Source organism: Numida meleagris, chromosome 2 (genome assembly GCF_002078875.1).
Source record: "Numida meleagris isolate 19003 breed g44 Domestic line chromosome 2, NumMel1.0, whole genome shotgun sequence".
Lineage (NCBI taxonomy): Eukaryota > Metazoa > Chordata > Aves > Galliformes > Numididae > Numida > Numida meleagris.
Genome location: NC_034410.1, coordinates 58,281,583 through 58,296,948, shown reverse-complemented (window position 1 = coordinate 58,296,948; position 15,366 = coordinate 58,281,583). Strand labels below are relative to the sequence as shown.

At 36.7% G+C, this 15,366-nt stretch overlaps 1 protein-coding gene across 11 annotated transcripts in view; it reads right to left on the bottom strand.

Annotated features, from left to right (window-relative positions):
* Nucleotides 1-15,366, bottom strand: part of KIF13A (kinesin family member 13A) — a 119,276-nt gene that overhangs the window by 37,496 nt on the left and 66,414 nt on the right. For all 11 annotated transcript variants that reach the window (XM_021387961.1, XM_021387962.1, XM_021387952.1 and 8 more), the window contains 8 exons: nucleotides 14,902-15,014; nucleotides 9,705-9,816; nucleotides 9,102-9,314; nucleotides 6,715-6,825; nucleotides 5,558-5,692; nucleotides 4,177-4,307; nucleotides 3,048-3,134; nucleotides 2,777-2,943 (listed from right to left, as the gene is read on the bottom strand). In XM_021387961.1, the coding sequence (XP_021243636.1) occupies nucleotides 2,777-2,943; nucleotides 3,048-3,134; nucleotides 4,177-4,307; nucleotides 5,558-5,692; nucleotides 6,715-6,825; nucleotides 9,102-9,314; nucleotides 9,705-9,816; nucleotides 14,902-15,014 (1,069 nt within the window). The remainder of the gene's footprint in view (nucleotides 1-2,776; nucleotides 2,944-3,047; nucleotides 3,135-4,176; nucleotides 4,308-5,557; nucleotides 5,693-6,714; nucleotides 6,826-9,101; nucleotides 9,315-9,704; nucleotides 9,817-14,901; nucleotides 15,015-15,366) is intronic.

The following is a 15,366-nucleotide window of genomic DNA, read 5'->3' as shown; positions in this document are numbered from 1 at the left end:
TAGGAAGAGGTTCTGACATGTACTGCTTTGCTGAACTGCATCAAAATCCCCACCCTGAGCTGTGCTTTTTTTGTTTGCTTAAATGAGAAAGTGTGTAACCTAATCTCATTGTTTACGTAACCACTGCACCCTATGCAGGAATAAATCCTTGTCAGATCAGCATCAGAAAGTTGTGGTATAATGCTGATCTAACAGAATCCCATGAAAAAGGTGAATGTGTTGAAGCAGGGCAGGAAGAATCAGGATGTTTTTTTTACAGCTGTTTTCAAAGTTTCACATTTTCCTCATTATACTCAGAGTTTCTCAGGAGGCAGATGTAAGATGTGACACTGCTGTAACTGCTTACACGCTATAAAATCTAATGGTTGCGCTCAGGAGAAACCAGGCTATTTATTCATAGGGACTTACTGATCTCAACTACATAACTAGATGAATGGAAAAGAAAACAAAGCAAAAGAAGATAAAAACTCTTGCTCCAGGCTATATCAACTTCTGATGCAAAAGATGAAAACCAACCCATAAGTAATGATATACCAAATTTTAAACCAAACAAAACAAAGTTTTCTCTGCCCCAGTTTCTTTTTTCCCAAAGAATATAAATGATAGCATTAATAGAGTTCAGTTATTTCATTATTTCTTCTATTTTCCCCATATTTATTTTCTCACTTTAAAGTAGAATAAATAAATAGTATTGAAACAAATCTGCTGTACTTTCTACTCAAGAAACTTGAAGCGTGTCAGAAAACTAATTTAGATATACTATCAAGAAGAATCAAACTGGTAAAATGCTATCTAGCTTGGAATCAGAAGACCAGCCAATGACACTCACAGCTGCTTGCTTTGTCAGGGTTTTATTATCAGTTATTACTCCAACTTAGTTAAGAAACACCTATATGGGAGGGAGTAGAAGAGACGAAAAGTGGTATAATGGGGTTACGATGCCTCTGAAACCATGTGATGTGCGACTTCAAACATCTGCTGTGCATTAGGAAGGAAGCAGCTCTACTGGAAAAGCAAGGTCTGCTCTTTAGTAAAAACAACTCAGCTAAGACTAAGATAGGCTTGGACCACGGTCAGAAAAGCCTACTGAACTGAAATGTAAAGATGTTTGAAATACTGTTAAGAACAATTACCATCAGCTCAACAATAACACATGAAAATCAAACTATGCGACCCTCCACTCAAAGAGCACCAACTTATTGTTGACTGCTGCAGTTTATTCAAATTCTCAGTTAGTGACAAGCAGATCAAGCATCAATTAATGTTTTCAAATTTCTCCAGCAGTATCATGCATTAGCCAATCGAGTTCAAAACCTTTGTCCCAGTTTTGGCACAGATACGGGATGGTTTGAAACCTTAAAACAGGCAACAGAGTCTTCACAAGGGATGACAACACTGAAGACCACCAGGATGGTAGATTCATCTGAAATTCGTCTCCTGGTATGAGTGAACCATAATGAGAATAACCGTGTTATCAAATAATAATTTCATTTCACCTTAAATGGTCTGAACCTGCAATTCACTCGCACACAAAAAAATCCATTAAAATCATGATCAGACCATAAAAATGTGCAAACTATTTCTACAGAATTATGTATAGGAAACAATCATGCTGTAGTCAAAAGCAAAACATAAGGAAGCTGAAGAGGAGACCAAGAAAAAAAAAATCAGTACTGCATTTCAACAGCTAAACCACAGCAAACAATGGAAATGCTACAAAGATACAAAGAAAGGAGAACAGAAACAAATGAAACAGCATCTACTGAGTTGTCTTGGTCAGAGAAGAAAAAAGGCATTTGCTTCTGAAATTTTGTACAGTTCGAAAACCTACACAAAGCACTCAGCACTTCACTAAGCTTTTCATCATTTCTTCATCCCATATTATAACACATAAATTATGAATTGCCTTCTGGAAACCAATAAAATACCATGTCATTTTATACATACTATATTTTATAAATGCTATATATCACACTATTATTTTTATAGATCATATTTTATCTATAATAACTGCCCAGAAAAGGCATCACAATAGGTTTTAACAAACTCCAATTAAAAACAACTTCACAGTGATCAAGAAGCTAAAAATTATGCTAGCTAATGTTTTCGACCATAGCCATGTTAAGGTTTCCATGTCTTTTTAATATAGCTATAATGGTGCTGGTAATGTTTAATGCAAAGGAATAATGAAGCAGGCATATCTGAAGTGCATTTCTGTCTGCAATAACCTGCAAAACTCAAGGTCAGAAGGACTTTGATGATGATTCTGCTTGCACGATTACATCTCACCTCCACTATAAAGATTAGAGACATACAGATGAAACTGTGTGTCTGGGCAGAAGCAAACTAGTAATTGTCTTGGTCAAATTTCTTCTTACCTCTTAGACCATTTGTTTGGTGCTTAAATTTTTATGTAAGTGTATATACACATACACATATTATATATATATCGAGGCTTTAACACAGGCAACAAAATCTTTATAAAGGATGACAACACCAAAGACCTCCAGGATGGCAGATATATATATGTGTGCACATTATATATATATATTTATATGTGAATATCCACTCCGCTGTAAGTGCGTGCACTCACGCACTTACAGCCGAGTGGGTATTTACATCTGATATTTCTGCAAAACACCTTTTGCTGCAAATGCCCCAGGGCCACTGGAGTAAGTGTATCACTTGTTTTTGTCTAGAAATTAAGTCATATTCTGAATTTGTTAAATGATAGTCACAAAAAATCTTTGGACTTCTTAACTGTCAGTTCTCTTACCATTACTATTCAGCGTCTTCATAATAACTTCCATTTGAGCAAACTCATAGTTGTAGTCTGTTTCTGAAGAAGCTTCACTGGCTGCATCCAGATCATGCTCTCCTAACAAAGCCTCTTTCTCAAAGTCTTTCAGCCAATCTCGTCGTTTCCTCTTTGGTAAATTGATTCTGTGTAAAAATAAAAATTCAGTTTCTAAAAGGTTTATGCAGAACAGTGCAGGGAAAAAAAAGACCGAATGTAAGAGAGCTGGTGAGTGAATATAAACTATTACCTAAAAAAGTGGTTGTTTCCCCATAATATTCTATCTCCATGCCATAACTGAGTGACAGAACATACCAGTGCACCATTTACACAGGATCTGAAAAAAGAAAACACAACTTCAGAAAAATCCTAAAACTAAATGGTTGAGAAGTATTGTTCCCCTCATGTATAGACAGTGATTTATATTACACAACGTAGAAACCACTTATGTTCTCATTAAAATATAAATGAGAAAGTTACTGGTCTGATTCCTCACGTCAGAAGTAAACACAAAACCCCTTTCCCTTCCAGCTCTGACTGTTGCAAATTCTTAGTAAATAAACAGGTAAGATTACTTTTAGCTGAACTATCTTTTTATTGCCCATTTTTCAAACTGGGTCACTATCCTTTATCCTGTTGATAAAGCTCTCCAAGATACAGGTTAATTTATACATGTAAAACATACTGCTAACATACAAGGCACTCAACTATAAGAAAAGACCCTTAGATCCAAATTTCATTCTTTTAACTAAGCAAGCAGTAAAGACAGTAGTACTGCTTATCTTATGTAATCAGAGATTAAGTGATAAAGACATTTAGAATTCTAAGCAAGAATCCACAGTGTCCCCTAAAACAGATAGTTATTAAAGCAAGGAAGCAGAAACAAAAGGAGAATGTGACTTCACATCACATATTTAATAGACAAAGCAGTAATTGTAGTTTTTGAGTATCTTTTCTCACCTCTTCTCTCAGAAAATACTGAGCTTTACAAAAGGAACTTCTCAGAGGCAAGTTTTATCCTCCCACATAAAGAAGTAGCCTACTATCCCATCATCAGGTTGAAGTATAGCCAAGATATAAACAAGCAATGGCTCCTCATTCCTTATGAATACTTTCTTGTGATGGTTTACTCTGAACTAAACCACTGATAGCCCATTATAAGGCAGTGGTGTGTGGGGGTGAACATGTGTGAGAAAATCTTAGCTCTATCTCTGAATTTCACCTTCTAAGCATCTAAGTCACTTATGCTGAAGCTACTCATTGATCAAAAAATAAGATATATCTGACTTGGTAAAATAAAAACACATGCAAGTCACCTTCTGGTAATGAAAAGCAAACACTTTGCTGAAAAGCAAACAAGTGCTGCTGATCCTCCTTACCTTGCATTTTCTTTTGGTGTGAGTGTGACTTCTCCTTCTGAAGCAATATCAATCTCACAGTGTTCTGGTAGGATTCCTATACCAAAGAGCTGTATATCCTGAGAGGTATCTGCACCAACTTTTGTGTGATCCTGGAAAATAAGCTGTTACTAAGAGAGAAGCAAACTATTGCTGTTTACATAATGAAGGCAACATTAGTTGAAGCACTGAGACTCAACCATCGACACGTTGTCCTTTTCTAGGTACTTTTGTAGAGCAGAAATGGTGCCACAGTAGATTTAAGGACTGGAAAGGTCACCCATAAACTTCTGTTCTGCTCTGCACTTTATCTTCCTACAGCTTTAGGTAAAGTAAAATAAAGCAGCTGATAAACAAATTCTGATTTTAAAATATTCCCAGACAAAGCTTGCATATAAGCAATAAATGCACACAGAGAAGAAAGCAAGCCATGACTTTCAGCCACGTGGAACAAAGGATAACAAGGATAGTAAAACAAGATACACAGAACTGGCTGCTTCTCTATATTAACAGTGCAGCTAAACATACTAATCTCCACATAATTGCAAATCATACTGTAAATCTTGCTGAAAAACAGTATTTTACTGTTATATAAGTTGTACTCTATTTGCTACTGTTCAAATATAAAAGCCTTATCTCAACCACCAAAGCAGAAAAATACCCATAAAATACATAAGATAGTTTTTTTTTCCTATCTTGTTGACAAGGAACTCACACTTACCAAGTATTTCCTACTCAGCCTGCCTTATTAGGTTTGCATTTGAAACTGTTAGGCTTTGACAGGAAGACTATGCTAAACTGAATGGTATGGAAGATAGTAGAACAAGAAAAATGTATTTCAGCATATTTTTAACAGGGCTTCCCTCTCACTTTCCCTCATCACCTGGCCCCTTTTTTTCCTCTCTTTTTTTTTTAAAGCTTTTTCTCTCATTGAAACCTATGGTTACTCCTATTGATTACGGCTAAACATCATCCCTTTACACTCTATCTCATTGAATATTTAAGGAAATCCTCAACTCGCTAACAAAAAGAAGCATGTTACACCAGGCTCTTACTTCAGGAAGCAAAGCTCTTTAGTCCAAAAAGTAATTCTATTCACATCCTGTCTGAAAAAGCTAGTATTTATCTAAACTCTGGCAAATACTGAACACTTCTTCCACTGCTGGCAATCAGTAGATCATATAGGAAACTACTGAAGCTAGAACCGCAAGGGAAAAAGTAAACCTGAACAGCAGGAGTCCTATCATATTTTAATGCAACTAGTCTTAACAATCTAAATGCACTCTGAATTATAAATCGAGCCAGAAATCAAGAACAACAAATGTCCTTTCATTCTATGTAAACAACTTGTATGCACTCTTACCTTCAAATAGTAAACCAAAAGCTCATTGAGTGCAGGGTCTGCATTCAGGTTCACCAGGTAACACTTGTCATCTCCAACCTTGATACCTGAAGACTCTAGGGAAATTCCCATGCTCTCTAGTTGTCTTTGTCTCTCCTGTAAGCACAAAAACAGATTAATCTTGGCTGCTGCAGTATGTAGAGACAAGTATATCAAGTAAATAAAAGTAGAGCATTTAGAGCAGAACATTATCACACAGTCTTTATATCGGTGTAACAGAAAAACAGAACTTAGGACAATGGTCAAGTATAATATTAATACAATTTTTATACACCAATAATAAAAGGTTAGACCTCATCCTCAAACATATGCTTTAATAATTATATCAGAGGTACTCATACAGAACATGGTGTGGCTTTGAATCTCTATGTTAGTTAAAAACTAATCTCAATCGCAATGAAAAAAAGATAGTAAGTCAGATAATTTCAGAAAGAGCATGCTGCAGTTTAGGCTTACATTTTTCCAGTATTATAATTAACTCAGCTAAAGCATCTACTTGGTTCAAACATGTCTTTTGCTCTTTTGTTTGGCTGGTTTTGGTTTGGCCAGTTAGGTTCTGCATTTTTTTGTCTGTTTATTTAACAGAGACTGCACCAAAGCATGCTTCTGGTACATTAAGACCAGAAAGGGTAACTAACAGAAGTCATTATTCAAGCTACAGATGGTAGAAATGATGGAAACATACACTGGAATCCCAAAGTCTTATTTCAAGTATGATAATAATAAACAAATGTTAGTGAATACATGTATTCATTTGCTTTCTCAGGTTAAGAAAAAAGTATAAGCAATAGCAAATGCAAACAACAGACACTACCCAAAATTCCAGTCCTTTTGTAATTCTTGATTTTCTTAGCCATTCCAAGGGAAATTGCTCAAGATCCCATTGTGTTCTTATAAATAAAAGAACATCTCAAATGCATTTTGATGTTCTAATTTAAAATGAAATATTAGCTTTTATCAATTATACCATGATACAACCACATTTATTCTAAAGAAATTTAGATTGAAAGAAAATGGAGAGCAGAGGAAAGGAATACAGTATGGTTCACCAAAGCTCAAGAAATTCATCTGACTTATGCTCAGTATCTGACATTTTCTCCTCAAAATTTCTGAAATACCTGTGCTATTTCTTCTGTTTTCCTTAGCTTTTCTTCCCAGGTGACTGTTAATTCTTTTATTAGCTTTTCAGATTCTTCCAATTTTTCCTTCAGTTCTGGTGCCTTCATGGCCTAAAAAATAGGGATTAGCAAATCCTTAAGGTAAAGTTCACATTGCAACAGTTGCTTAAAAAAAGGAAACTGAACAGAGCCAACAGAACATCAAATGCTACAGATACAGGATGGGTTTCCTGTGTATTTCGTGGCAGAAGATGAAGAAACAGGTCATTTGCAAAGGAAGAGGACAGAATGACAGAATGGTTCGGGTCAGAAGGGACCTAGTCAGGGACACCTCCCAGTAAGACCATGTTGCTCAAAGCCCCATCCATCCTGGCCTTGAACGCCTCCAGGGAGGGGGCACCAACAGTCTTTCTAGGCAACCTGTTCCAGTGTCTCACCACCCTCACAGTAAAGAATTTATCCCTAATATCCAGTCTAAATCTACCTTCTTCTGATTTAAAACCATTTCCCCTCACCCTGTCACTACATGCCCTTACAAAAAGTCCCTCACCAGCTTTCCTATAGGCCTCCTTCAGGTTCTGGAAGGCCGCTATAAGGTCCCCCTGAAGCCTTCTCTTCTCTAGGCTGAACAGCCCCAGCTCTCTCAGCCCGTCTTCATAAGTGAGGTGCTCCAGCCCTCTGATCATCTTTGTGGCCCTCCTCTGGACCCACTCCAACAGCTTGATACCCTTCCTGTGCTGGGGCCCAAGAACTGGATGCAGTACTCTAGGTGGGGTCTCACCAGCACAGAATAAAGGGACAGAATCACCTCCCTTGACCTGCTGGCCATACTTCTCTTGATGCAACCCAGGATACGGTTGGTCTTCTGGGCTGCAAGCGCACATTGCCAGCTCATGTTCAGTCTTTCATCAGCTGACACTCTCAAATCCTTCTCTTCGAGGAATCAACCTATAACACATCCAGATCTGAAATAACTGAAGATCTACATAGCACTACATAGGCTAGTGGAACTATGCAGGCCAACAAAATCTGCAGGCCTGGCCACTCAAGCTTCACTGTCTGTATAAAAATACTGGAGTCTTTTCTATCTCTTAAGTCTGAGTTGTCTGAAGTTCAAGTCCAATGCCTTCCATCTAATAATAGTTTTTAAAACAAATTCCTCTTGATATTTAGCTTTCCATTCTATCCTGTTTTTTTTAAGCGTTCCTAGAGTTTCATTAAAGCATTTAAGAATGACACCATTGATTACCTCTGAAGGAAGGCATGCACTGGAGCTAACACAGGCTTCTCATTTCACAATAGGAAGGAAAAGCAAGGGGGCTGAATATGTTCCACTCCAAATAAGAGCTCAACATGCTGGCCTATAACTTCATGTAATTGTTTTCAACAAAAAGTTGAAGAGATCGAAGAAGAGAAAAAGCTTAAAAAATTAGTAAAACTACAAGCAACTTCCTACGTTCCTACTAATTGTGTTCAGCCACAGTTTGCCAACAAAACTAAGAACAGACTGGAAGAATATTATTTAAAATACGGAATTACAATAGATTTTTATTTAGATAAAAAAAAGTGAATGGTTCCTTTTCCATAAGGCAGATTTTCTCACTCAATCCTGGAAGAGACTGCTTGTATAGGCAACATGACTTCTTACATGAACGTAAAGTTTAAACACCACTCAAATTTACCCTAAGACATACTTCTAGCATTCTTTTTCCACCACAGATATTATTATATTTTGCCAGGAAATACTAAAAATGTTTTCCTATACTGTAGTGCCCCATTTCCTCAGATATCACCAAAAGTACTTCTACCCTGATAATTTATGCTCTGATTAGAAATGTATGTATAGTATAAGTAGCAATCACATAGCATTAACTCTTCAGTTGATAGAATACTGTTGGTTTTGGTGTTGCAGTTTTGAAGATTCTTGATAAATTTTCACAAATGTCAAGGAGAGAAATGTCCCACATATTTTGTCATCCAGTACCAGATTTACATTATCTCATTTTTCCTATTTGGCATCTTAAAAATATATAGTCCGCCAATTTAAAAACATCTGATAGCAAGTACACACAAGTATACACAAAATACAATTGCTGTAGCCCTTATCTGTGCTGCTTCATTTACTATGTGACAGGAAGTTCTTCAAGAAGAACACTCTATTCTGACACAGATAACCACCTGTACAATGTTGTCCTCACTTAAAGTTACTATAAAGAAAAAAAACATTATTTTGGATCTATTTCAGTAAACGAGGTTAATTTTTTAAAAAATAAGTGTAAGACTCTTCCTTTTCTCATTTTGTAGGGCTTAAATATAAACCCAGTTTTCCAGCTAGTTCAACATTTGTTCAGGTTACTCAGTTTATGTTGTATCATGAATAATGTTACCTCAGCCTGTGAAAGCTGTTCTTTCAGTTTTTCAACTTCTTCACGTAATTCTCTGATGACCCTAGCGTTTGGATCTTCATTCACCACAGCATGATTAACTATCCTTTTGGCTCTGTCTGCATATCTTAGAGTGGAGAGTGTTTCTTCATAATTGTCTGCTGCTGGACTAATTGTGGCTATCATGGCAGTTTGGCTGTTTCCTCCCAGATTGTCCTGTACAGTACAGACACAAAGTTTGAGGATTAAAAACTGTTCTGAGATTACACTGTGTCTTTACAGAGACACTTACAATATAAATCTCACTATTTAGACGCTGATTTACATTCTGGATGTAAACTAATCAATATGATCCATAATATTCCCAATCACCTCCACCAGCTTTAATCCCAGTGTAATTGAAAATACGCCAAGTAGAACTTTACATACAATTAACAGTAAATGCTTATTTCAATATATTACTTGGAATAGCTTGTAGCAATGACCCCACGTGCTCACTTCTTCAAAAAAAAAAAAAAAGATTGCAACTTCTTAAGTACACAGAGTTATGCTACAACCTACTAAGCTGACAGCTTACAAACATGCTGAACAGAAAATATTCATTACCTTGAGAAGCCAAGTGAGCACAGAGTCTCTGTAAGGCACAAACTTATTCTTCCCCTTTCCTGCTGCTTGATCAGCAAGTGATGATATAACCAACCCAAGTGTTGAAAGGGATCTATAAAGGTAACAGCACAAAACAGCTTTGAACACATACTTTAAAAGTATATTTAATAAAACAGACAGAATGGTTTAATTTGTGCTCTGCAAAATTTCACATCCGGCTTTTAAGATATCATAAATTAATGTAAGCTGGAAATAACCACAGGAGATCAAAACAAGGCAATGTATCTATTAAAGTTGCATATTTGGAACAAAAAACTGTTACCTACAGTGTTTAATCTCATCAAGTACTAAGACAAAGTTCCAGGAAGACCAGGTTGAAATATTCAAGTATTTAGAATAGTTTGACAAGTGTAAAGCAGACTGCATCAGCATATGGAGAATAACAGCTTTAGATTAGACATCTACCTTTTCTCAGAGACTAAGAATCTTTCCATCCTGGTCATTGCCTCATGACATTATTATGAGTTAGTGCCGGCAGTGCAGCAATAATCCCATCTCTAGGAACAATGTGTTAAGAGCACTAGTTTAACAGCTGACTAAAACTGAACTATATCCATATGGAGACATCCTCAAGATAAAGTCAGCTATGGTGCAGAAGAACTAGTCTGGTGGGTCACCTAGTAGCTAACCAGAAGTTACATGATACTGGAAGACTGCTCATCAGCAGAGACCGATACCCCTTGACAAAGAAGTTGACTTACAGTTGAGGTGATTCCTCACTAGGATCTTTAATGGGGAAGAAGAATAGACCAATCTCCCAATTATAAAAATGTTGCATGAACGTAAACATGAGAACAGAAAAACTCTCCAAACTGCTTGGTACACGAACATATCCCAATACTCTAGAATACTGAAGAAACTAAGAGCTTGTTCATTTTGGTACATGTACCACTTCTACCAACAAGTGTAACTATTAGCAATCTTTGCAGAGCATCTATGCACTATATATTCCAATTGTTATACAACCCTGTGTAAATATTAAATGACACTGGGGCAAATATGTTTAAGATAATGAGCTGGTTCAGGAGCCTGAGCGCATTAAACAGATGCCTAAAGGGTTGTAAAAACAGTGAACACTGGAGCTCAAGAGCATACTGGCCCATTGTACTTGCAAAGAGCATCTGGATAATTGAGTGTAACTACCAAGGAAACTTTTAGCTTTGTGATTAGATAGTTAAATAAAACTTTGATTGCACTGTTCCACTCCATCCTTTTAAGTTTCTTCAAACTACTAGCACTATTTTAATTGGCTGACAGTACCTCCACAGTATTTGCAACGTGGTCTTAATGCTGTTTGAAAATACTAGTAGTTCCAAATTCATTCATTTAGTGAATGACAAAAACATTGCAGAATATTTCAAGGAAGATATGTGAGGGTAAGGTGACACGATCTGTTAGAAACATCACAAAAGATGTGCGTAACACCAGGAAACAAAGTGGCATGAACACAGTGTAGACCTGAAAACAAAACTAAAATGAAAAGAACCTTAGTAGAGCCTAAATTTGTCTAAAGTTCTAAACTTCCCAACTCATTGCCATTCACAGCAGAAAGAACAGTTAATTTTAGTATTTTTGCCCAAACAAAAGCCTAATTACTCCTGAAAGCCTGTGGGAGAAGAATGGGGGAAGGAGAATTGGTTCTTGTCTCCAATCTTTCATCTGCACAGATTGGGAAGACAGTGTGCGAGAACAAACAGTAGGATGCTATATGCAGCAATATGTAGCAATCTCCTACAGCACAAGTGAAAAAGCAGCAGCAGCACACTCCCAATTGAGTCCATCTTCAAGGATTATAAAGTTAAAAGACAAAACAGCAAAACCCACACACTTGGACTTACTTCCTTCTTACCATTTTTAAATGAGAAAAAATGTGAAAATCAAAGCCAAAAACTGAGGGAGGGGGAAGAAAAGGTTTTTTTCTTTCTTTCAGAAATCAAGGTGAAGATAGGAAAAACAGGGATTCAGAAAGATGCACCACTGATAATTATTTCACAACAGGGCTGCAACTCTAAGTCTTAGTTATAGGCACTGTATTGTAATATATAGCAAGTTATAAGCTGGTTTATTAACACAAGACTAAAGGGTGTGATAATACTTCTGCTCCAGAAATATAATAAAATATTGATTTTATATTAAGACTATTAACATCTGTATTTAAAACCAAACTGGTGTCCTTTAAGTATTCTACTTAAGATTTCATAATACAAAGCTGTTAAAAGATTCTAAGGAAAGTACTAGAAGAAATGGCAGTGCAATGTAATTACAGGACTCAGTAGTTGCTTTGCTTTATGCCAGATGATGCATTAGAGATCTGTCATTACTTTGATCCTATCTCAAACCACCTACATAGTGAATCAACCAAAAGGCCCGAGCCAATAGTGCACAACAGACTGAGGCATTTCAGAAGAAACAGAGCAAGCTTACATGGTGCAAGACCATGGGAAAGCGCTGTTTCTGCATGCTTTCTGTTCTCCTTGACCCTCTTCGTCAAGCGTGAACAGGCTGCCTTTGCTACTGCTCATCTGGAAGCTTGCACACTCCCAGCGAGGGCCTGTCAGCAGCATCCAAGGGCAGGTGGTGCTACTTTACTGCAGGGAAGAACTCTGTCCCTAAATGACATCCCTTTAAGCTATTTCTGTACACTTCTCCTCCAAATTTTTTAGCAGACTAAGTCCATCTTTCTAACAGTAAACCCTGTGAACATGAAAATCCTCCCCCTAAAAGAGCTTGGAGCCAAGCCTGTCCCAAATCATTCCACCCCATCTCTACTCTTTAAAAAACTTATTTTTGAATTCTCAAGTTAAAATGACAATAGCTATGATTTTTCTAATCACAGTTAAAATTATAGACTGTTCATAGAATGTATTCTTCTTAGCCACTAACTGACAGCTTGCTTACTCCATTTCCTCCTGCTGTTGTACACTAGAAATTCTTCAACTACACCACAGGTTCTTAAGCATCAGCATTTCTACACTCAGTATAAGAACTAGAGCATCCTGGGTAGTAACAAGCACACACGGCTTTCTTGTGAGTTTGGAAAGTCCCACAAGAACCTGGAAAATAAAGACAGCGGACACCCAGAAACACCTATACGACCCAAGGCAATTTCACATCAGCTCTGAGGAAAAACTGATGTTCTTTATTACAACTTTAAAGAACCATTAACATGAACACACAACTCTCAGCTGTTTCAGTAAACAACAGAGCAATTCAGCACATCCACTCTGTAATATGCCGTCCCAATATATGAAAGAGTTTACAGTACAGGAAGCTGTGAGACTGAGGCAGCAGTGCCCAAGTGCCCACAATCCTAAACTGGTTTCATGCAGAAACAGCAGAGAAATTTGCAGAGACTATCAAACTGTGGAGTTTTGGAAGCATAGCGAGAGTACGTTCTTCCTGTCTTGTAATTACAGTTACAACTGCAGTTACAGTTACGCTATTTGCCTGCTCTTCAAGGCAACAAAATATTGAACAAGCAAGAAATTTAATGGCCAGGTAGTTACAGTAAGTCTATTTTCATCTCAATAAACACAAGTTTATGCTATTAATGCAAATTACTGCTATGTTATGAAAGAATAAAAATTAAAAACAAACAGGAGGTGACATAGCAAGGTATATAGTTTAAGTAGTCTGTATTACTTCAGAAAGATTACTGCCTTTCCCTAGTAAGCATGGTACGTCATACACATTATCAAAAAGAAGCCTGTGTACAATATTCTGTGAAGAACTACTCTGAAGAAAATATGCATACCAATTTTGAGGCTGTCAGTGAAGATAGACTTCATTAAACTCTAAGTAACAGCAGAAGTCTAATAAAAGACACTAAAGCGTAACACTAAGAATTGTTGTTTGCCTACCAGTTCCAAATGAGATTTCACACAGAGAATGCTTAAAAAATGGTCTGAGGTTTATACTATATAAGAATGGATGAGAAAGGATAGAGCTGTCAACGTTTCTTTTGGAAATATATTTTACAGAGAAATCTGGTGCTTGCATCTGAAGTCCTGTACCATTAAAAAGAAATGGCAGAAACAACCTTCCCTTTTTACACTGAGTAAACATTTTGCTAGAAAAGAAAATGATATCCTTCTGTACCTCCAGAAACACCTTAAACTTCTTAATAGGTGTTGGGAGAGCTGGCATTTGAATTTTTCCCCAAGAATTAATAAGAAACATTTAATTTCACCCTTATTTACGCAAAAGGTAAATACAGTTTCTAGCAAAATCAAACTGAATTTAACTAGTAACCTGCAGGGTAAAGGTCCAGTATTTGCCATTAGAGAAACAGAGTCATATAATTTTGTTTTATGAGGACTATGTCAATGTGGCTACCAATCTGATACATTAAACACATAATACATTAGAGATTATGCTGTGAAGAGCACGCAAGTTCAAACTCTTAAAGCAGGTAACTTAAAATCATTTTAAGCATGAATGCAGTTCAAACACATTTTTTGCTCTCTCTGCTAACTTCAGAATAACATAACCTTTTGCAACATTTTAAAATTAAGTACAGAATTTGTAGCTTTTAATATTAGAGTCTGATTTTTTTTCCCAGGAAAATTAGTATGTGTAAGACAATGGTAATACTGTGCTAAATTCTTGCTTTTGGGCAACAACGCAGTAATTATAGTTAAAAAAAAGTGCCTGGAAACTTGTCATTGCTTGAGTAAAAATGCCCAAGGCAATGTTAAACTTACATAGTTTCATTCTGATCTGGTTTTCTTAAACTGTGAATTATACTCTTACATAGTTTAATACCTGTTGGAACAAAGCCATTCAACTCTGCAACTTTGCATTCCTTGAGCATATGATGAGACAAACACATGGGCCTGGGGACAGGGTGGAGAAATGAATCACAAAAGGTATATCCTTAATTAAAGAGATCTACCGTCACTCTTTCCAGATAATAGTCATATAGCTATCATCTGAGTCAAGTATGAATCAAAGTCTCTATACTAATGTAAAAAAACAGATGGTGTTCAGTACAGAGCAACTGAAAGAGATGTATTAACTGCTTCTGACTAGGCATAGCATTTGAACCAACTTGTAACGAGCACATCAAGACAGGAGACTGAGGAAGCAATGGTTGTTCTTAAAATATTACGCTTTATAACCTAAGTCAATTTCTTACTTATTTATGTTGCTGCCTTCCTTCAGACGTTCTCCTGCAGCTCCTGTTTTGGACACTCTCTCACTACCAGCCAAATCCACCAGGCTGACCTTGCTGACCTTCTCTCCAGAATTCTGTGCAGATCAGATATGGGAGAAAAACAAGATTTGTGAGCATAAAATGCCAATGTGTCTTATATTACCACCATTAAACACTGCTTTCTATAATAATAATGTGGGTTAAAGCATAAAATTCAAGGTAAGAGAGAATAAATTCTCACAGTCTTTACCGTCCTTTAAGAGTCAGTCATACACTTTATACTGAAGGGCTGAACCACTAACGAAGGTAAAGCAGCCGTGTGTTAACATCAAAAACTTCACTGCCACAGTAGGCCATTAAAATATATATCAACGTCAACAACTGTTAACACCTAAGACAGATTTAACAGTGGCAATATAATCTTAAAGTCATCTAATTTTTTATTTT